Source organism: Cryptotermes secundus, unplaced genomic scaffold, assembly GCF_002891405.2.
Source record: "Cryptotermes secundus unplaced genomic scaffold, Csec_1.0 scaffold429, whole genome shotgun sequence".
NCBI classification, from domain to species: domain Eukaryota; kingdom Metazoa; phylum Arthropoda; class Insecta; order Blattodea; family Kalotermitidae; genus Cryptotermes; species Cryptotermes secundus.
The window spans coordinates 247,855-271,071 of record NW_019725845.1 but is presented as its reverse complement, the minus strand read 5'-3'; the positions used below and the strand labels follow the sequence as shown (position 1 = coordinate 271,071).

Here is a 23,217-nt window from a genome sequence, read left to right as displayed (position 1 = left end):
TACCAGCGAGTTCTACTGTAGCAGTCGGCGACTTCAGTTGTACAGCCGCCGAGTTATAACGTGGCCATCGCCGAAGATAGTTCCGAGCAAGCTTACGAGAGCGTGTTATCAACAGTTCTCCAGTCAGCGGACTATAGTTGGAGTATAGCAGCCGTCGCGGTAAGAAGATCCGGACGTGTGTGCGATTGTGTAATTGGGAGCGTGTGATACAGTGATACATAGCTCCCCTACTGTAAACGTGTGACCACTGAAGACAGAGTGAACTGATTTGCGCATAGGGTTATAAATCGTGAAACCCCGCAACAGTGTCGACAGATTAATGCGATTAGGGTTATAAAGTGTGAAACCCCGCAACTGTGTGATAATTAATTGTAGCCGTTATTTGTAGATTGTTAAATAAACCAATTAACCATCTCTACGGCGTCTTCGGTAACGTAAACACGTTACAATATATTTGAATTTGATAAATATGGTAGAAGGCTTCTGTGTGAGTAATAATGGAATACATTCATCATGACATTAAATTAACAGAAAATCTTTTGCTAATCCAGTTAAAAACTTGTGAGGTGTTAGGCATATGTGACTGCCAGAGTCTAGAGTCTGATAGAGGTACATTGTCGGTCACATGTTGTACTTATCCTTACTACTGAAGATGTCAGTATTCAGTATCTTCAGTTGCAGTTGAGTCAGAATGTTATAGAAATTATAAAAATTGCCTCTCTCAATACATGAACTGACACCTAATGTATCATTACCCTTGAAATGACTAACATTTCCTCCGATGCTCATTACCTGAAACTAAGTAATTGATAACTGAAAATCAAGTAAATTAGTAACAGGTTATATGAATTCTAAGAGACAGGATGGCAGGCATTAATGTTAGTTCGAGCTGATCAGCAGTGATCAGGTAAATCATTTTGTTTTGTATGTGCTCATAATCTTGAAAGATGTTCCTGATCTGCAGTCTGATTGATTGCATGTTTTACAGTTCAGGAATCTGTAGAATTCTAGATGTTGCATTAGTGTGTGAAACATAACTTGAACACTGTACTAAGGTTTTACTGCAAGATGTAATTAATGAAGCATCTATGATCTAATTTTACTTATTCTAGTCTATATTGAATATACATGTAAGTAAACTAATTTTACCTGTACAAAAATTATGTGGACCAAGCATTTTGTGCCCAACTTACAGTTTGTAGTTATGACTTGAACTTGACTGTTTCATTATTTACACTGTTTATAATTGTAAAATAACCATTCCCTTTATTATAATTTGAAGTGAGCATTTGAACATGGAACAGGACAAGTGGGCAATTCATTGTATTGGTTTCAGGAAGATGGGGTCAGATATGTTCTGATGAATGTTGAGTAGCACTGTAGTTATGAATTTTTAAGAGGTTAAAGTAATCATAATTTCTTCAACTTAAAATCTATGGCAGTAATTTTGCAACATAAGATTGTGGTGGCTTGCATTGAAAACTGATTAGTGTATTAAATTCATAGAATTTCTGAGAAAATAATTTTTTCACCTGCTGATTGTGTGAGGTATGATGAATGTTCTGGACTGAACTTTTTCTTTATGCTTTCTAACATCAGTAAAAGGTAAAATCCCTGTGCTCAGCGAATTAAGCACTACTCCATGAAGGCGTATGGGGGAGTGGATGTATAGAGCCACATTTTCTTGACCTTGTCATTAGCTGGAGGTGAGTTGTCAGCTTCATGACCTGGCTGCTCTACTACTGCTACTATTATTAACATCAGTGACAATTCAGAGATCTCCCTTTAGTTCCCGTGGGACCAACTCATGATGTATAATTTAATAACTGTGACCACAGTTAGCAGGCTCTTCATATTTGGATGAACTTGTGTGAACTTTAGATTCTAAAGGGCTCTGATGATTGTGTATAACACTTGAAATTACTGGGTTTTTGGACAGTAGACAAAGTTCAGAAACCCAGTAATTTCTTGTGTGGCATTCTTTGAGGGTGCTTGACTTTTCTGTTGTGTAAAGGCAGTTGCTTTATTTCATTGTTGTGCCCATAACCTCTTGGTTTGTCATCTGTAATCTGTATATAAGAATCATTTGTCTTCTGAAGTGTTTGCTGAAGGTTCTGACACAGTCATTCAACATCTACTTTTCCTTGTTAGCAGAAAAATTGAATTTGGTAGCATCCATTATATGTAGACTTCGTATCAAAATACTTTGTTGTCATCCAAATGCATTCTCATCATTAGCCAATTTGTAGGCGATAAGTTGCCTGCTTTTTAAATAGGTTCCTATATTTCGTTCACATATCATCTTTGTGTGTTTTCCTTGATGACTGATGGATGCCAATAACTTTATTTTGAATGAAAGTCATTCAGCTTTTGAACTTTGAGATGGGATGTTTTCAGTTCTGCTGATTGTTTGCTTTTCAAAAGCCAGATGTCATAGATTTCTGCAAGTTTTATCTGGTGTAACACAGAACTTGATGCACATGTTCTGTGTTTGTCATCTTACTTTATGATTCATTGTTGCTGAATGACAGAATTTAAATTAATGGCAACTAATTCAGCAGACTGTACTATAGCATCATCTAGCAGTGTCACCTTGCAGCCAGTCTAGAAACTGTTTGGCCATACCACATGTACCCAGTAAGGCTGTGAAGACAGAAACTCAAAAGAAATACACCCGAAGGAAGAACCTTTGTCTTGAGTAAGATAAGCTAATATTACATTTAATCATTTACTGTATTTCAGCACAACCATAGGTCCAGTACCTCCCAATTTGGTGGTGTATTTAGAAATTTGCCCAATGTAGACTCATGGGAAATTACACGCAGACTTGCACATTCCTCATTGCATGTAAGGGACTCACTGTAAAGGAACATCAAGAGTCAGGATTTAGTTATTCTGTCAGAGTTATAGATGAATATTTGTTCAGTTCAGTATCTGCCGAACGCTGTTGCCCTTTCTCAGCGATATACAGAGTTACTTTTTGTTGTATCATAAGCTGGAGTTAGAAACTTAAAACTACAACTGTCTTTGTGTTCCAATGTTTATTTGTGAATAAGTCCAGGAAAACTGGAGGTACGTGAATTCATTTAAAGAAGTAAAATCAACATATCAAATTTCCAGGTAAATATAAGTTGCAACTACAGTAAAATAACATTTTTGGTTGGGTATTTATAATATTCAAATGAGAAGTATTTTTATTCTGTATTATTTGTGATGGTAGTAAATAAAACCAGGATAGCGCAGTTGGTATAGCATCTGGCTACAGGCTGGATGATCAGGGGGTTGGAGTTAAAGAGTCCCAGTAGGATCAAGAATTTTCTCTTCTCCACGTTGTCCAGACCGCATCTGGGATACACCCAATCTCCTATCCAGTGGGTACCAGGGGCTCTTTCCCTGGGGATAAAATGGCCAGAGCGTGAAGTTGACCATTCCCCTCCAACTAGTGCTGAGGTCAAGAAAATGTGAATCTATATATCTGCTCCCCCCTACACCTTCATTGCACAAGGACAACTTTACCTTTTATGTGCAACTTCAGTTAATGTTGACTGGTCTTTTTCACTTTACTGTATACCACTACACGTTTCATCCTAACTAGCCCTCTTCAGGTCTACAAGTTGCTGTGTTGAAGGAATCTGCTGCTCTGCTATAAATTCTGATTTTCTTATGTAATTGCCTTGGACTAATTTGTAGGTTAAGTGGGTTATTGTGCTGTTGCCTTGCACAGGTTTGGCCTATCTGTAATATTTTATTGATTATATTAGAATTTTATTTTAAGGTATGAATTTATGTATATTCTGTTTTGGCACATCACATATTACAGATAAGTCAAACATGTGCACGTTGCACACGCACAAGAAAAGTAAAGGTATCCCTGTAACAGGCTGTGGAGGCCCATAGTGTTGTGAGATGTTGAGGTTCCCATATTTTGTAGACAATCGGCTCATAGATGGCAACAAGGTTGTCAGCCCTACATGCTGGCTGCCCTTACCCCCAAGATAGATGGCAAAAAGTGTAACGCAACGTCAGATCTACACAGTGAGACAGGATGCTGCAGTATAATATTAAAATTACACATTCAGAAATTATTTCCAACTGTTTTTGCTTGCAACTCTTTTGAGGTAAAAGAAGAAAGAACTAACAAACCACAGAACAAAAATAAAGACAGAATGGAGTAGTTTCAGTACTTCACTCAAGTAAGAAAGCAAAATTAAATTAAATTAAAACTTGTGTCAAAAAGCATTATGTAGTATATATGGGATCATTAAGGTAATGTTTTTGTTTCTTGTAGTGTCTCGTATTGTTTTCTGGGCTATGTTTGGATTTCTTGTGTTTGCGGTGGTGATACATATTAAAAATCTTGTTCCCTAGAAGTATTTGTGGCACAATACAATTCTGCATACTGCATATTTTGACTAAGTGCTCTCAAATTAGAAATTAGTCTTTTTATACTAAATTTTATTTTAAAAAATGTTATTCAGCAAAATTACTCTTACAGGATAGGACCATTGCACAGAATTACTGTCTTGTATTCTGTGTTTTTTCCTGAGCAGCAGTATGAATGTCCTTTGTTAAATAAAAAGATGTATATGTACTTTCAGAATCTTGGTGACACCTGTATTGTTTTTTTCGCAGTAGTGTCTACTACGATCCCTTCTTAGCAGCACATGCAGCCACTGCGGACCCAAACTACAGGTTACAGGTGAGTACTTGTTTGTTTTATTTGCTTCATGTATTCTTGATTGCTCTCTGGCTCGTACTTCCTTGTAGTAGTTGAATCAGCCTAGATGTTATGATACAGTTAGCACCATTTAGATGGTGTTACATTCACCAACAGAAGCTGTGATATTTCTTAAAGCATAGCTGAATTAAACCAGATATTTGGTCAGGAAGAATTAGATGGCAAAAGTAATCCATTCTCTTCAAACCTGCAGGTTTGTCTGTATGGGAAATATCTGAAGACTGTTGTATCAGAATCAGTCATTTGTCTTACTTGAAGAGTAGCATGGCCAAGTCACTGCCATGCTCATAGTTACACAGCCTGTTAGCAGATATCAGCACCATCAGTGCAAAACATCCCCCAGTGTCCAGTGAGAAAGTTCATACCTGTGCAGCATTCCATGTTATACATACATGAAACTTAAAATAGAGTTGTGTCCCCCACCATGGGTACCTATTATTTTTCAATGCATAAGAATGAGTTTTATATCAAGTTTTAGAACCTTCTTAACATGATGGAAAAAACGAACAAAGCTTAACATGGCCGTATTACTTTCACGTACCTTATTCTGTTTCTTATAAATCTTTCTGTAGAATGGCCTGCAATTTTAATTTTTGTATTAAGAATGGAAAAAAAATATGTGTCACTTGCTTTGGTTATTATCATAGTAGGACCTATTTTTTCTTTAAAAATTATATAGTATTCAGATAAGTGACAGGAAATTGAAAAATTATGTTAAATTAATGGGTTATGGATCATAATAAAATATTACCAAAGAATGCTATATTGTCTTGCTTAAGCCACATTATTCTTTGATGTACATTCAAATTTGTCTTTGTTTGAGAAGAAGTTGTATTTACCCACTGAAGTGATAATCCTTTATGCTTCAATAACTTGTATAAGAAAATGTGTTTCAAGTGGTATGATTCTTGACAGTATGTAGTACAAATGTTTGTGCATGTGCAGCTGCTACATTTATGGTTGTGAAATCTGAGAATTGATAAAACTGTGTACAGTTCATCACATGCTATAGTACATTTTAATTATTTGAGCCAGAATTGCTTTAATTCAGATCCTTAGTCAGAAAAATATTTGTGTAAATAGATGACAGGTACAAAGTTTTGAACAATGATTTCATTGCTCCTGAAAAATATTTTTTCTATTATTACTGTTTAAACTTCAAGCATCTTTGAACTTGTTCACCATTTCTACTATTTTTAGTGGTATAAATAGTGAATTGTGATAGATTATATAGCAGTTATTAGCAGATGACACCTGGGAATATGCACATGGGTGAGTTGTGAACCCATTGAGCACAGTAATTTTTATATGAGGTTTGAAGATATTGCAGTGGTGAGAAATGTCTGTATCCACCTATATGACTAGACAGCTCAACCCAGAAGACTGTGATCTAATTTTAAATTTATTACAGAACTGCATATTTCATGTGGGAGTAAGCATCAAACATACTAAGTACTTTCACATTCCTTCCATTTGACACATTTTTATCATAATTGAACAGAACCATAACTGGAGTTGATTTTATGCAAGTGTTGATCGCTTGTGGCATGATCAGTGATTAATATGTTTAGTGTCAATCCTAGTGCATTAGAAGCATGGTATTATCTATGCAGGTGCACTTGTGTGGAATGTTATAGTTTTGTTCTAAGTGCATATTTCAGTTTGCTCAAGTCATGAACTTGCATCGTGCTGTGTATGAGACATTCCATGTACATAATATTTTTAGTTCCCTTTACCCCACCTCATTCGCTTTTAGAATAAATCATTCTGGTTGCTCTGAGAGTACCTGCAATTATAGATTTTAATAAGCTTCACGTTTTATATATATATATATGTATAATTTTTTTGTATGAAACTAATTTTGAACATTTTATTTGGGTTTTGTGTAAACTGTACAGTACAAAATTGGTCTTCATTTTATGCATTTTGTGCAAAGAATGCATACATTTGATACACTGCAACAAAATATGTTCATCCTTATGTAACAAGTTTTTACCAGTCATTGATATATTTTTAAAATGTTACCTTTTGCCCAGTAGCCAGAATATTCTACCAATTATTTGAGTGCTTCGGGGTTAATTATGAAACATTGTACTTGTTAATAGCTCCTTAGTAGCATCAGAGACACAGATTTTTCTACATTTCATATAAGCAAAATTTCTTGGCATGGATCACTGGTGTCCCAATTCTGTGATAAGTCTCCAAAAAGAGAATAATAAATTTGGTATTTTGATAACCTTGAAACTAATATGGTTGTAACTGAATACAGTGTACTTGGAGAATGTGAAGGATAACAGCAATTCTCATTCATATACTACAGCTGTCTTTAATATCCTTACTAAACATTTTTCAAGAACAGAAAAAAATTAGTTATGCAGCAAGTTTTCTATGCACAGAATCCAAATATAAAGTTAGTTAAAATTAAATGAAATAAGCACATGTGTTATCATCCTTCCATCATTTTGAGAGTCCTTTCAATCTTTTTTTCCCATTTGGTTCATATTCTACGATATTTGTCTAGAATTTTTTTCAGAGCTCATTTTTTTTAACTTGTTCTTTCTAATTTCTTCTGTATAGTTCATATAGTCTGTTACCCGAGGTATTTATGTTTCTGTCATAATTTCTTTTATTGTCCAAAAAGCTATCTACTGCAGCACATTTCAGCTAATATCAGTCTTAGTCACTTGAAGTAAGTGTCTTATAAATGTTTATTGTACTATGCATAGAAACAGATTGTGTTTTTAAGATATGATTTTACTTGACATTATACTAGGAACTGTAAATAAGTGCTTTGAATAATTTTAAGGGGTACAATGCACTTCAACATATAACTTGAGGCTGTGACATCCAAGTGCAGTAGGACAAGTATTAGGGTAGTGCTGAAGATTGTCCAGAACCTTAGAAGGGTGCTTTACTGCCAGTCTGTGGGGCTTTTAATTGCTTTTAAGGTATTATGAAAACAGTACTTGATTTAATATAATGAAGACATAACAAGTAATGATAATCTAGAGTTTCATTTCTCTGACTGTATACTGGATAGATTGCCATAGATGGGTAATTTCTATCTTTAAGTGACTTCGTAATATTCACATATAATTTTTATTTATGGTATGTTCCACGCTAAAAGACGCATTGAACACACCCAGATTTTAGATCATACTTTTTAGGAAAGAAACTGCTATATGTAGCATTTTCCAGGGGAAAAATATGTCATATTATATAGAAAACACGTTACTTTCACACTGTTATCCATCTGAGATTAATCTGGCAGATTTTTAAAGGAGATGCTGGGAATTATTACTCATATTAGGCATATGTGAGTGTCAAATTTTCGTGATTGAATTGAGACTAGAAGTATCTTGATCTTGATTCAGACATTGAATCTTCAGTTTTGGATTTAAAGAATTTTTGTACAGCTGCATTTTCTTTGTGTAGTAGGACACTTCATTCACTGCACTCATAATGGTTGGAGGTGTTAGCATGAATCAGCTTGTGAACAAAATGTTTCTGTTTCTCCTTTCTTTCTATATTGAAAAGTACATGCTTTTAGAACTGAGTTCTTTTTTTAATAGAGCGATTTATGAAAATGCCATTGAAAGAGGATCTGATATGAAAAAGGTTAGGTAGTAGGCTGGCTTTAACACTTGAGTACATTGTGAGAAAGCAGCTGGTATTATATACTGTGGAAAAAAGTGATCCATTAGAGAAAAATTCTTGTCTTGATTGTCAGAATTCATCCAAATTTTTGCCCCAGCCTAAAGAAGTTATTCGTGTACATATGTAGTATTTATTTAAAAGCTGTATCTGTTATCACACTGATAAAATGCAGCATCCATTGGAATTGCAAACATAGTATACAGTTTCTTTATTAACATCCATCACAGTATCAAGGTCAATGCCAAAATTGGCTCAGCTACATGTTTCGGCTATTAAAGCCATCATCAGGCAAATACATGATAATTATTACATTATAAAATGCTTGGCATGAAAGTACAGTGAACTAGACTATATAAAAAAATGAATGTTATAGGGTAAAACAAGGTTAAGACTCTTCATGTGATGTTTTACATCATCAAGTCAGTTGTTGGTTTTTTTGATATTTGAATTCATCTTGTGCAGATTATGGGAATTATATTTGTGCATGTAAATTTCATTTTGGCACACTGCAGGTTGTAGCCTAAATTTGCATTTGACCACAAAAGAAGGATGTTTGTTGTATTCTCATCACTGCAAAAGAGCATGCACACTAGCACATTTTATGAATTTCATTATTTGTTTTATAGAACACAACATCTAATATACTACACAGAAAAATGTGTTTTCAAGTTATATTTGGTATGGGGTAGTCTTAAGATGGAAAGGAACTAGCTGATCTTACCTTGTAAACTAGTAGTTAACCTTACCCGTGGTTTGTAAATACACGCAAACCCTTTGCGTATTTGGGTCAGAGAGATGTCATTCATGTTCATCATTATCACTGTCCCTCCTATGATTTTAAGCCACAATTGTATATACAGTAGACAAAAATTTGAATGATGATGATATTATGTAGCAGATGCGGCCTCTGATGTCATTGTTATAGCAGAGAATAAATATGTGATAATTTAGTAAAATTATATTATATTTAGTGTTGTATGTGCTTGCATTTTTCCTGTTTAAATTATGCAGACTTATGTGTGGTGGTGTACATAGTTAATATGTAATATCCATTTGTTATACTTGATCAGATTTAATATCAAATTTATCAGTAGCAAACCTTTGACTTGGCAGTTTAAGGCTTGTGTAGTGAAAAAAGGCTCATCTAAAGCCCATCACAATACTACAAGTAGTATTTGTATAAATAGAGTCAATGTAAACAATAGAAAAAGCTCAATTAAATCTGAGGTTGATGGTGTGAATCACTTGCTACTAGAATGATGTTGAAAATTATAAACTGCGCTGGTTGTTTGAATCTATGAACAGTATGTTGATCCATTATTAATGCAATATGACCATCAGGACAGATTATCAGATTGGCTTTCATAATTTAAATGCAGTGTAAATGAAGTAATATTGAATATGAATTGAAAACTTAAATTAAAACAGTGAGAGATTGTTATAAACAGTAATATGTTTAAAGGAAAGATAGTTTGTGCCATGTTTGGGAGATATTCAAAATTGTTATATCTGACATCATCTGGAATGGGATAACACATCATGAAATAGAGATTTTGTGTGAATGTTATCATGGGTGAATTTCTTTTGCAAAATATTTTACAAAGGATGCCCTCACAGGTACAGTAATATTTTTCTGTACATTTCATTTTACATTATTACATACTCCATGTAAATAATAGTCCACGAGGAAGTTTAATGAGCTGTGGTGTATGTTTTAATGCATTGTGTGTGTTGCCACATTATGTTGCCTATGTTGGGTGTCTAACATCTTGCAGGAAGGACTGCATGAACCTTTGAACATAATTTTGCTCAAATGCACAGTTTCTTTCGTATACAGTTCGGATGTACTGGATTTACATCATTCTTATGACTCATTTTTTAACTGCATTGTTATTGGTTCTAGCAACAAAATCATTGTTTAAAGAAAGTTATTAATTCCTGTCTCCATTTCATTTGTCTGTATTTAATGTATGTAGACTGTACAGTTAATATATTGTGGTTGTGTAAGTTCAAGGAATTCTTGTGGAATTTTAGTATTTATCAACCAGCATCTGGGTCTGTGTGATATTTTTCCTCTCTTTAGGTATAATGTTATTAAATTGAGAGGACACTAAACATGTTTATTTTAAATATAATTTGATGTTTTTTTTCCTAAGAAAATGTTCCAATTGGCAGTAAATGATAAAAACATGGCTATGTTTGCAAGTGATATTGTAATCTAAATAGAGCCTGCATCTGTTAGACACCCTGTTACTGTATCTTTGTCTGTGTGTTTGAGAGGCTGTTTCTTGTTTCAGGCTGGAAACCCTGCGAATGAGGTAAAACTGGTTGTTTGCTATTTGAATGAAGTATTTTGAATCTCCTAATATGCATTGCTTTTTTGTATTTCCCGAAAGGCTCATGAAATCTGAATGGAAAATAATTTATGCTGTATGCACTAGATTTTGATTGCATATATACTTTTAACCAGCTAGAACTTGCTTGTAATTATTGACAAAATGGAGCTCCAAAGTATGTAGTTTGGAGTCCACAGTTTGGTTCTAAGGCTCACCACAAGGAACTGGTGAGGTCTGTCTCAAGGCATCGATAGATACCTTGTAAATGCCATATACTTCTAATTGTGACCCCATTCCTCTCCCGTCACATCACAGTAATTGCAAAGCCATACTTATATATCTACTCACATATCCACAACTAGCAATAGAGAATTTAATGTAATTATTCTGATAGGATTTGCTGTTGCACGTAAGTTAAAATCATTTGCAAACTCAGTGGACATCATTTGACCTGCTAATGACATGCACCATCAATATGTTAGGATATCTAACTCTAGCAGTGTTTGGTGTATAAAGTCTGCTTACAGGCTGGCTTGGTTACTTGGAAATTACATATTGGTTGTTTGGGATTTGGTTGGTGATATGAGCATGGTACTTGTGATGGGAAGGACGTGGTATTGTAACATCAGTGCTTAATTTTTATGTGTGCAATATGGACTTCCATTTGAAACCAAGAGTGGCATGTCCAGTGGCAAATGGCTTCAACAGTTTGAGGCTAAATTTAGCATTGTCGTCAAGTGGTAATTTATGTAGTTGTTTGATTGCACTTTCCTCCATATCAAGAGGTACAACTTTGTTTTGAAATAATACTGTTATTATTTTTTGGCACATGCCTTATTTGTAGTGTTGTAGTATCGTGATTTATGAGATCACACAAAAGTTAATGCATAAAATTAAAACGTCATTTAGCTTATTACTTTAATAAAGTTGTTTGTATTTTGTGAGATAAAAAGAGAACATATATGCTTAGAATTTTCCCATTCAAAAAGTTGCACAGTGACATGTCCCTGTCAACTGGAGCCACCACTTGCCAACTGTGGACTCAGTGTAGATTGTTGCTGTAGAATGTAGTTTGGCTTGGTTGTGCTCGCTGGCCGTTGGAAGTGGTTGCTGCTGCTGCATGCTGGTTATCATTGTGTTGCAGGCCGCCGCAGCTGCTGCGACCCCGCTACTAAAAACCCCTCTGTCGACTGCCCAACAGGCAAGTTATGCAGCAGCTGCCAGTTACACTGCCGTTGCTGCACGTGCTTATGGTGCTGCGGCCGCTGCAGCCCAACCCGTGGCAGGCTATGCAGCTGTTGCAGGGTGAGTCAGGACTTGGCATTGGAGAAATATGCTGCTCAGGACTGAGTAAAATATGAGCCTTTTGTATCTTCCAGATGAATGTCATTTATAAATAGTCGAGATATCAGACAATATACTGTGGAAGTTGTGAGAAGTTCTGGAAACCACTGTGTATTTAGAAGGGTGTTAGTTTCTGGAATTCACCACTATTGCAGAGGAAAATACTTCAGATTAAGCATTCAGTGACCCATTGAGGTTCTCAACAGCAGTGGCTGTGAAGAGTTCTGTCTTCAGGGATATAATGCTGTGTTATTAATTGAATCTCAGCTGACATATCGAGGAACATTTCACTTCCACCTTCACTGTTGTAGAGTAAGCTGGGCAAGAAACCAGCATGAAGCAGCAGAAAGGAAAGTGAAATGTTTTCTTTGAAATATCAGTTGACTTAGCCAGTTAAGTATATATTTTCCATTTCTTCCCACAGTCAGACGTTTAAATTTGTTACTGTGGTTTTTAATTTTGTAATTGTTGCTCCCTTTTTAAAATTAAGTATCTCAACCATGTGNCATTTTCTCAAAAAGTATGCCACTGACATGCATTTCAGTTCCAAATACATGATCCATGATCACAAAGGTATGTCTGACGCATGCACATTCACTGTATGCTGATCAGCATCTGGTGTTACAAATGAAACAGTCATAGAAACTGACAGAAGAAACTACCTTGACCCTAAACACACACTCACATGTTGTAATTATTGCTACATTTCACTATGACCTACTATGGCTCTGGCTGTCTCATCGATAACAGTCGTTTCTTACTGCCATGTGTGCTAAATATGCACTTCCTTTGCAAATTCAAGACTACTATGGATGATTGAACTGTGCAGCAAAAGCTGTTTGTACCTCCAAACATCAACCGCTAGATTGTTATCTTATACAAACTATGAAATCATCACTAAAACGATTATACCACCAGAAACGTTGCAACTCCCTGTGGCAGATACTGTGCAGGTCTTCATAATTATGATTTAGGTATCTATACCAGCCTATAGCACACTTTCTAATCACCAAAGTCGTCTGCCTAATGGTCTGTCTTCTGTTATGTGACATTTTTAATTAAATTTTCTATAAGTTTCACTTGAAATTCCATTGTAATTGCTTTTGATAGTTTTTTTTTTGTCTTTTCCTTGTACTGCAATAGCTTGTCAAGTTAGCATCATTGAGGTCCGCCCCGCCCGTCCTTGAATTGTAGTCAACAGCTGCTTTGGGCTTCTCCATGTCACTCCCTCAAATCTTAGTTGAACCATTTTATCATGAGTGGTATTCATGAGACAAATATCTTTTTTTTTTGTTTTTCCACTACCATTATCATTAGTCCATCTTTGTAGACTGAAACATGTTCTCCCTTTTTCAGTTTTGTTCTCTTTATTTCAGCAGGAACACCCTTCCTATTTTGACGCAAGGTTCCCATAGTGTCATTCTGTTTGCTGCACGGCTTATGGAACAGATATGTGTTTGAAAATCAGTTTTCCATGATTACAGCTATCCCTGATTGGTAGAGGAGCAATTAGTTGTAGAACTTCCTTTGAACCATATGGCTCATTTTCTACGGACTCGTCAAAGGCAGTATCATGATCAATGTAAATTATGAAATTCCATACATAACCGGATTTGGTTTTACGCAATTCAAATGATTTTATACGAAATCTGGCATGTTTTGAAGGAATGAATACCTTCCACAGTTGATGTCCTTTCTACATCATCAAAGGTTCATCTACTGAAACATCATTCTCTAGGGTATATACACTCCTAAATTTGGCATTTAGGTAATCCAGTATGGGTTTGAGTTTATGTGGTTATTTGGAACTGCAAGTGGCCTCATTGTAACTTTGCCCATACGTCATGCTGCATGCTACTGTTCTAACATTTTCCTCATCATCAGAGGTGACACTCTGTTCACCACATGACAAAATTTTCACATTTATTTCACTGTTACTACTGTATTCACTCAGGAATATCATTATATTAATTCTCTTGCAACAGCTCATATAAGATCTCATCACTCACATACATCTTCTTGCTAGGACCTGCCATAATGTTTACTGGCAAAAACTCGAACCCAGGAAAGCTATCAAGCAATCAGCACCTTCCTTTCACACTCTCAGATATCTAGAAGTTCTGTCAAGCACAACATACAAATTTGCATTACCGATTGTCATTATATTATGGTGTAGTTGGAAACATGTTAAGATGTCATGCCCACTTAACTGGTTAACAGACTTCACAGTGTTATATCCCAGAAGATACAACTCTTCCTGGAAATATGTTAGTTGGAACTGAACATTTGATGCTGAAATTATGGTGAAACCACAACAGCAGAAGGTACACTTTGAGATTTTGAATTGTTTGTTCTCTTGTTAGATTAAAGTTAAATGCGAGTCAGATCTGGAGCAAAGTCACTGAAAGGAGATGTAATACTCAAGCGTAATAGGATGACCTTTGTAATTACTGGTTGGAGTTTACAAGATTAAAAATAATTCTTGGCTGTAATTTTTATTTGAGCTGTGAAGAATATACCTATATGAGGATATCTTTATAATGTTACCCACAAAATATTTATTTTTAAATCCCTAGTGGTTTCCATCAACTTTTACAGAAAATATGAATATTTAAGTTGTGATACACATTTGAGGGTGTACCTAAATATACCATACCTTCATTTTCTGTGCTGTTTTCCTTGAAAGTCCTATATTTCCATGTTACTCTCCAATGTCCGTTCTGATCACCAGTAATGTAGCGTAGATTATCCAAGTTGCTTATATTTTCACAGATATAAATAGATAATCAGTAAAGTTTTGAGTCACAGTTAATCTAACATGTATAGATATTTAAGAATTACAGTTTGTCATCAAATTCATACCATTCTGTGCAATGTTCTGTCTTCCTGAACCAACACTGGCAGCTGTGATGTTATTCATTTTCTGGTAATTGTGAACTCCTGTTGATATGAATCAAGGGTAGCTTTGAAACTCAGAAATTGATGACCTGTAAGGCCCATAGACTAGATGGGTAACTGGGTAATTTGTATGACCTGCACAAAGTTACTAATGTTTGTAATTGACGATTCAAAGGATTGGCTGTTGTTTTGTTTTTGGGATCAGATTGGTAGCCACTCATGACAATGAGAAATTTGGCTAGTCATCATTTTTATATTTCTGAAGGATTTCATGGCGTCATTCTGCTCTTGTTTGCTCTTGGACTTGTATCAGTTTGTGCAACCAGTTAACAATAAAAGGTACTTTATATGAAGCTGATTTTGTAAGATGGCAGAAATGCTAGAGAAGCTAATGCCTTAATGTGCCTCAGCATTTCTGTGTGCTAATCATGAACCTTGTTTGATGGTGGTTTCCACACAAGCTACGTTTCTTGAGTCACTTCTCTTGTTCGTGGATGTACTAACAAATTCTGAAAAATAGTACGTGATGAAACATTGCCCAGAAAAGCAAGACTTGTTTTGTTCACTTCTGAAGTTCTAGAGAATCATTGCATGACGGTGCCCTCTCTCAAACTCATGCCTTCTGCCTAATAGGCTGCAGTTGACTGTGGTGTGGAGTAACTGTACTTCAGATCCATTTGTTCTGCCAGCAGAATTTGTCTCAAACTTTCATGGTAACTCTCATATATCCAAATTTCAGTTTACCGCATTTTCTTGAATGTCATATGTACTTCTGTCTTTTTCTAAGGAAAGTGTGTCTAAAAACTGGGCTCTTATCTGCATAGGAGTGGATGTTAGTTATGATCTTTTGTGGTTCGTAGAAGAAGTACAGTAAATCACTAACTGTGCTCCTGGTATGAAATATGACATTAGTAAAATTGTTATTAGAGGCTAAAGAAAGAAGAACGAGATTGTGTTGCAAAACGGTTATAATTGGAGGGCTTTCATGGCCAAAAAGCAAAATTTCCAGAAGTAGAACATAAGCTTCAAAAATTTGAAAACCAAAACTAGCAATTTAAATGTGTTGTATCATTTGCAGTCCCTTGACATGGAACTGAGGTTCCCAGGAAAGCTAGGCATGGATAATGAGTTTTGTGTTTATGTGTGTGGGCTAGAAATAATTTGTGTTTTAGGGAACAAACAAGTGTCCCTCAGTGGCAGGAACAGTCCATTTGAATATTTCTAGACACTGTATTTTGTATACCAGCACCCAATATGTACTTTAGTGAATGAAAATGTTTAAGAGCACAGGATATTTCAGAATATCCAGTAATCTGTGTATTGGTTGTGTTACTGTGTAAGAAAATGATGTAATACAGAAACGGAGATGGCACTTCTGAATATCAACAAAGTTGTTCACAGAATAACTTCAAACAGCAATTCTTAAAGATTATCCTCTATGAAGATATTGTGAAGATCAGTTTTGTATAGCCCAGAATGCTGGTAAGGTAGATTATTTTTCTCGGTCTTATTTAAGGAATTTTAAGTGTACTCTTTATGGTTTCAGTTACTTGACCAAGCAGTTAGGTTTATAATGGTCCATTCTTATATTTGAGGGAATTAGGCAAGAAAGGTCAAAGAGGTTGTGTTAGGCTCAGAACACCATTTCTTACTGACTTCTAAACAGGTTGTAAAGATCTTCTGTCTTGTGTGTATTGAAAGATTGCTCATTTCAGCTAATTAATATCAAAGGTAAAGTTAAACTTATTTTTGCTGGATGTGTGTTTATTTTCCAGTTATGGTCGTGAATATGCAGACCCTTACCTTGGGCATAGCATAGGACCTGTTGCTGGATATGGGGTAAGTATTTATACTTGTAGTTTGACACTGTCTGTAACTCAGACCATGTAACATCAAATGATTTATTGATAGTGAGGAGTGAACTGGAGTGAATATGAAGGGAGGTGATGATGTCCTAATTTAGGGAGCACGATCCCCACATTTTCCTGGAGGAAGTGAGATAAGCACAAGAATTCTCAGTCAGGATGTCTGTTTCTGTCTGAGATTTGAACCAGCTGCCTCCCAAATACAAGTCAGATTCATTGTTTTAGTATGAAATTTGGGCTTTGTGATCAACCCTAAATTCATTCTTTCAAAAATCTGTCAGTTTGTTGTAAAAGCTATGTGCCCTTCAGTTATTGTTCATTTAAAGTTAATAGAAAATTAATGATGAGACTGATTTGTAACTTGAATTCACTATTTATACACGGTGTACAGTTCATCATCAAATTGATTCCTGCGGCTCACATGGCATTCTTCTAGCACAGACCCACAACAGCTGCTGATAAATCATGGTGTTCTCTTCCTTTGTGGTTTAACTTCTTTTGTAGAAGAGTCTCAAAGTGATGACTGCTTCTTTTCCCCCTTTTACTTCATGTTACCAGTGCTCTAACTGATATAAATGATACATCTGATGCTTCTATAACATTATATATTTACTTGCAAGTGATTACCGAAGTAGAGGACACAGAAAACGGTGCTTCCCAATATTGTTGTATCCAGATGTTGCTGTTCAGCATGCTTGTGTTTGCAAAGCCATTCCTCAGTAATGGCTGTGTACGCTGGCTTCACAGTTCTTGCCTTGAGCAAATATGCCATAATATTGTGATGTAAATTACCAGTGTATCATCAGACTTATGTCCTTACATCCTGTAAAGTGAAACTCGGAGGAATATGCATGTGGCTTTTTGTGATATGCAATGTAGATGAATCACGATCACTTCTAAATATTTACTGACTCTTCGTACCTCAGTTGTTCACCTTTCCATACCATTATATCAGAGAGAAGCTAAAAAGTATGTAAGTTTTTACAGAAGTATATCACTTCATGCCCATTGCGTTGCACTGCATTGCAGTCTCCGCCATTTATTGTTTCCTGTAAATATGCATATATTCATAATTACTTTTATTGGCAATATAGGAATGACTGGAGAATACAAGTAGTGTAACATTATAACCATTTTTCTCCTGTATCAAGTGTACTATTATATGCTGATACACATTTTTATAATAATTATATGTATTCTTTCCTATTTTGAGTTTTAGGCATGGTGACATAGTGGTAATGCTCTAGACTGTTTGAAATATGCTCTGTTTGAATCTTAGCCAGAAGATCTGCTGTCCTGGCTGAGCTCTTTTATAGTTTCTCATTCATCTGTCATTCTACCATTCTGTGCTGGATAGTCTAGCTACTAATCTTAGTAGAATAATCCACAAAAAAAGAATGACTTGTGTAGTAGTACAGTTGATGTCAATTTATGTTAATGCTCAGTCATCGCAGTGATGTGGTACATGTTAAGCCCTTTCTGTGCATTGTCGGATAATGTATTTCTACATTCCCTTTTTTACTTGTACTGCTATTTCTCCATACACTGGCTAGTGTATTACATATGGAAGAGGTTGTATAGTATAGTATTACTGCCTAATTACTCTATTGTAGATTGTGTCGTAACGGTGACTGAACATAAAGAAAAGTTCTGCTTGTTTATTTATTTGCTTATGCATTTAGTTATATTATCCAGAACAAGAAATCAGGCTTAGAATAGGAGTAACATGTAGTAAGTAGCCCTCTGCTGTGAGATACTGTACTGTGCAAGTGTAATTCTTTCATAAAAGTCCCGGGGACCTGCACGTTGTTTAAGTTAATTAATTTCTGATGCATCTGTGTTTCAGGCAGCAGTTTACCGGAGTGGGTACAATCGATTTGCACCATACTGAAGTGTCTGAAGGAAGGCATATTGACACCAGCTTACATGACACAACCACTACTTGCACCTTGCCTCATCCATCACTTATTAACGTATCATCTCGTCAGATATCACTTGTCATCTGCTATTGTGGCATTCATTCTATGGACAACATAGGAAAAACAGCTCTGAATTGTGGGAAACTATCCTGTAGTCTCATCTTGTGGCAAGAAAGTGGACTTGTTACATAGTTTGGCAGCTATGTTAGTTGGCTGGGACCAGCTGTAGTGCTGAGAGTGAGGATTGTACCAACTACATGCCCAGTATTTGGATATCTCATAGGAAACTGTACTTCTCACTTCTGATTATAATATGATTTTGAAAGGTTAATTTTTTTTATTGTTCTAGTGTTTTGAGTTATTTCTGGTTTGTTCCTCACTATTTGGTAGGGTGCGCAGTTTGAAATGGTTACAAGATTCCAACTCAGTACAGGAACTTCGGAACAACTATGATTTAGGAAGAAATGGCATTAAATGTTCTAATATTAATTGATTAATTAATTGACAGATTTGTAACTGTTTTAATCATATGTTTATGATTGTATGTAAAACAGGGAATTTGTCCTGAACAAAAGACCTCGTGAGTTTTATCAGTAGATCATGGCACAGATAACTGAAGACCACCCTCCTTAGTTGTTTCCCCATCATCAAACTGACAGGTGTAATGCACATCTTTTTTTTTTAATTCATACCAACTAAACACCAAATCTTTAGCAGGAGAAGGCATTTTGCAGTGTCGTGTAAACCTGCCTGGAGATAATTTTTGTCAGTCAATATAAATTTTTCTGGCATGTGAATATTTATACATATCCATATAGTTTTCATTTGTGATTTATTCTTTATTACTTGCAGTTAATTTTCATATATTTATAATAGATGCAGTACTCACTTGTACACCATTAATAGAACAGTGAACCATGTTTTATGTTCAGTAACATGCAAGAGCACAAATGTGCCATTTGAAGGCATGTATCAAGTCTGGGGCTCTGTGCCAGATCACTCGATGTATCAAGTTAATACTACATTTCCTGTACATATAATTGCTGTTAATATACTCAACAAATATCTGCCACAAGGTGGTGGATTTGTGTACATGTGATAAAAGTATTTTCAGAACAGCAACATCCTTATGAAGCTTCAGATGACTAGCAGTTTTGTCTGGCTTATGTGTTTATCAAATTGTTTCCTGCAAGGGATCATACACAAATCATTTTTACATATACTCATCTCATTAAAGAGTGGTGAAGAGGAGGGTGGATACTGTGTTTTCATTTCTATTGCCTGAAGATTCAGAATGTGTGAAAGGGATTGGATATATGTAAAGGAATAAACAACTGTAAATGGATGATTATGGGTCAGTAAACAGTAGGCCTAAATTTTATCATAGTTGCTTCTGACAGTCTGAGACACAGAACAGTATGTCATGATAGGCAGTTCTGATCTTAGCAGTGTCTCATACGGAATGCTAAAAATTGGTACCAAAAGCGACTTTGTGTTACCAATAGACAGTAGCTGTTTGCAAGGCCCATAATCTCAGTCCTTTTGGCCCTGGTGATGTCCTGAGCTGGAAGGATTTGCAGATCTGAAGTGGACATATCGGTTTGAAAACTTTGTAATCAGTGTTTCTGTGTACCTATACGTTTAAGTCAGTTTCCACGAAAAGCTCTCTTGAAACTCGTCGTGTGAATGGCATTGACTTATGAGTGACAGTTGTAAGGGTGTGAACGAGACAATTAAATGCGTTCCAGTGTTTGTGTTAGGTAGGTTAGGTCCCGGTAGGTTAGTTATAGGGAAAAACACTGACTGTAATGTATTCTGCTTTGTGACTCTTTGTCAGATCAGTTCTTCACATGATCCCATAAGGGATTTATTTTAGATGTAAAATACACAGTTTTTAGTTCGCTAGTTAGGAAGTATAAAATGTAGAATTGTAGTAATATTAACACTGCATAAAATTATATTTGCAGAAGCTCTCATGTGGGATGTGTTTTATATTAAACATTTGAAAGGGAAAACAGCAACTGATTCAAATGTGTAATGACAGTTGGGACATTTTTCATAATTTTCTAGAATTGTAAGTTTGAACCTAAGCAAGAACTTGTTACCGCCTTTCATATTGGTCTGAATTTTTGGAAACGTAGGGAGTTTTTGGCAACAACCTCTGGTATCCAAGTGGTACTGAAGAACCAAAGACATGACCAGTATTTTATCTGCTCAATTTCAAAAAGTGGTTTGCATGCTGGGTGACACAGATCACATTGGCCTGCATTTCTGTCCTGTAGTTAATACTTTTTTCAAATTCCTCTAATTCAAGCTCTGTTCAGAAGATTCAGCAGAATATTGAAAGTTTCAGAACCATGACGTCTTCCGTTTTGGCACAATTTAAAACTTATCTGCACACTGGTTGTTATCTAACATAAGGAGCACAAATGAAGGGATCTTTTTATATGTATTGTGAGCCCATTATGTTTATCTCTGTTGTTATATTTTTAAATTACATGTGGCTTTTCCTTCATGGGAACCATGCTGTTTTAGTTTCATTCAGGTAAATATGGCAACATATGATGTCTACAGCAGTTTCTGAACAGTGTAGATATTTGATGTGCACATGCAAGCTGTAGGTATCTTCATGAGAATGTACAAGAGGTAGGAAGTGAGATTTATATACACAACGTTCTGAAGACAAGTGGGTGAATATTCTTGTGTGGGAGTGACTAGTAGAAGAATGAATCTCAGCCAGAATGTACAAAGTCTCAACATTGTTACTTGCCGTATTGTCTGTGTATTCGTGGAATAAAACATGCTATCAAATTTCACAGGAGTTTATGCAGTGTTTTATTTTATTGAGTTTTAGATGTTCATGAACAGTGTATCCTTGCTCCTCATTACCTGTGATACTTTCTATTCACAAATTGAAGTTTCAGTGGTTGCAGTGTTATTTCTTGAAAATTTTCTCCTCTATTCTTATAAGTCTATGAAAACCACTGCTCTTACTGTAAAAGTTATATTAACAGCAATTTAATTTTACAAATAAACAAAATGGTAATTGAAATGCAAGGAGGGAAAGTTTTTTATCATTTTTCTTCAATAGAATACATATGAACCCACCAGTGTCATATTATGAATACAACTTTGTAAATTGAGTTATGTAGTTTCACACTTCATATCATAGTAGTACATTGATTCTGAGCCAAACAGGACAGTTAGTTTAGTGTGCCTGTCTTTTGTTGCTACTCATCTGCACCCTTTCCAAATAAATGTTTCTAATTTTTGTAATTCAAAACCATGTAAGGGAGGAGCTCATTATTCTGTCCCCATTTTCCCTAAAGCCAGAAAATGTTGCAGCAAGAAAAAAAGCAAGCAGTTAGTTTTACTAGTTTCCTGGACACTGTTCATCCAGTGTTCTGAAATAGAATTAAATATTTCAGGACCTGGGGCTACTCCTGTCCTCACATGAGGGGTGAATTCTTAATTGGGTTTTTATCCAGCTAACAGTATCCTTAAGTGAGGCTATGATTTGGGAATAACATCAAAAGTGTCTTAAAGTGTTCTCTTAAATCAGGTTAATGTGCTTTTTAAGTCTGTCTTGGTGGTGTAGCTCACCATTGGACCCAAGGTTCATGGGTTCAGATGTGCTGAAGCCAAGGTCATTGTGTTTTTAAGGGCAATAAAAGGCTGTGGCACAGCTTCCTTCACAAGGGCCCATGTTGTACATTAGGGCATGTAAAAGAACTTTTCTCTCGTGATACAGAGATCAGTGAAGGCAAAATAGATACATTTTTGGTCACACAGCATGCCCTACATAGGTCCTAAATGTCACTGCCCCTGCACAACTGCAGAGACCTTTGGCAGACAAGATAATTGGATTTTTTTTTTTTTGCTAGTGGGCTGGGACTAAGTCCCTNTGTACTGCGGCCACTTCTGGCCTATTGTACCAGCCCCAAATGATAGGCGAGGGTGATTGTGGAGCAATTCATGGAATGAAGATTGGCAGGGGAAACCGAAGTACTTGGAGAAAACCTGCCCCAGTGCCATTTTCTCCACCACAAATCCCACTTGACAGTAGGCCAGAAGTGGCTGCAGTACAATGGAATTAGTCCTACCCCACTAGCAATAATAAAAAAAAATAGTCGCTGGCTTCCCACCACGGTGGCCCGGGTTTGATCCCGGGTCTGGTCAAGTGTGATTTGTGGTGGACAAAGTGGCGCTGGGGCAGGTATTCTCCGAGTACTTCGGTTTCCCCTGCCAATCTTCATTCCATGAATTGCTCCACAATCACCCTCGCCTATCATTTGGGGCTGGTACAATAGGCCAGAAGTGGCCGCAGTACAAGGGACTTAGTCCCACCCCACTAGCAATAAAAAAAATACTGTAGTATTTGTAGGTAGTCACTGGGTCTGGATTTTGGGTAATATTTGATCCCATTCCACAGTGATTTACATATGTATTCAGTGTGGGTG

General features: G+C 36.0%; 1 protein-coding gene across 27 annotated transcripts in view; it reads left to right on the top strand.

Moving 5' to 3' along the window:
• Positions 1-21,578, top strand: part of LOC111863713 (RNA binding protein fox-1 homolog 1) — a 597,437-nt gene extending 575,859 nt beyond the window's left edge. For 9 of the 27 annotated variants that reach the window (XR_004512941.1, XR_004512940.1, XR_002842655.2 and 6 more), the window contains 4 exons: positions 4,636-4,699; positions 11,876-12,036; positions 16,749-16,812; positions 18,685-21,578. Coding sequence is in view for 16 of the 27 variants with exons in the window: in XM_023850268.2 (XP_023706036.1) it covers positions 4,636-4,699; positions 11,876-12,036; positions 16,749-16,812; positions 18,685-18,729 (334 nt within the window). In the remaining 11 variants the exon portion in view is untranslated. Of the gene's footprint in view, positions 1-4,632; positions 4,700-10,692; positions 10,714-11,875; positions 12,037-16,748; positions 16,813-18,684 lie in introns of those variants that run through there. The other 18 variants (XM_033751173.1, XM_023850269.2, XM_023850267.2 and 15 more) reach the window with 9 other exon arrangements.
• Positions 21,579-23,217: the final 1,639 nt, after the last annotated feature.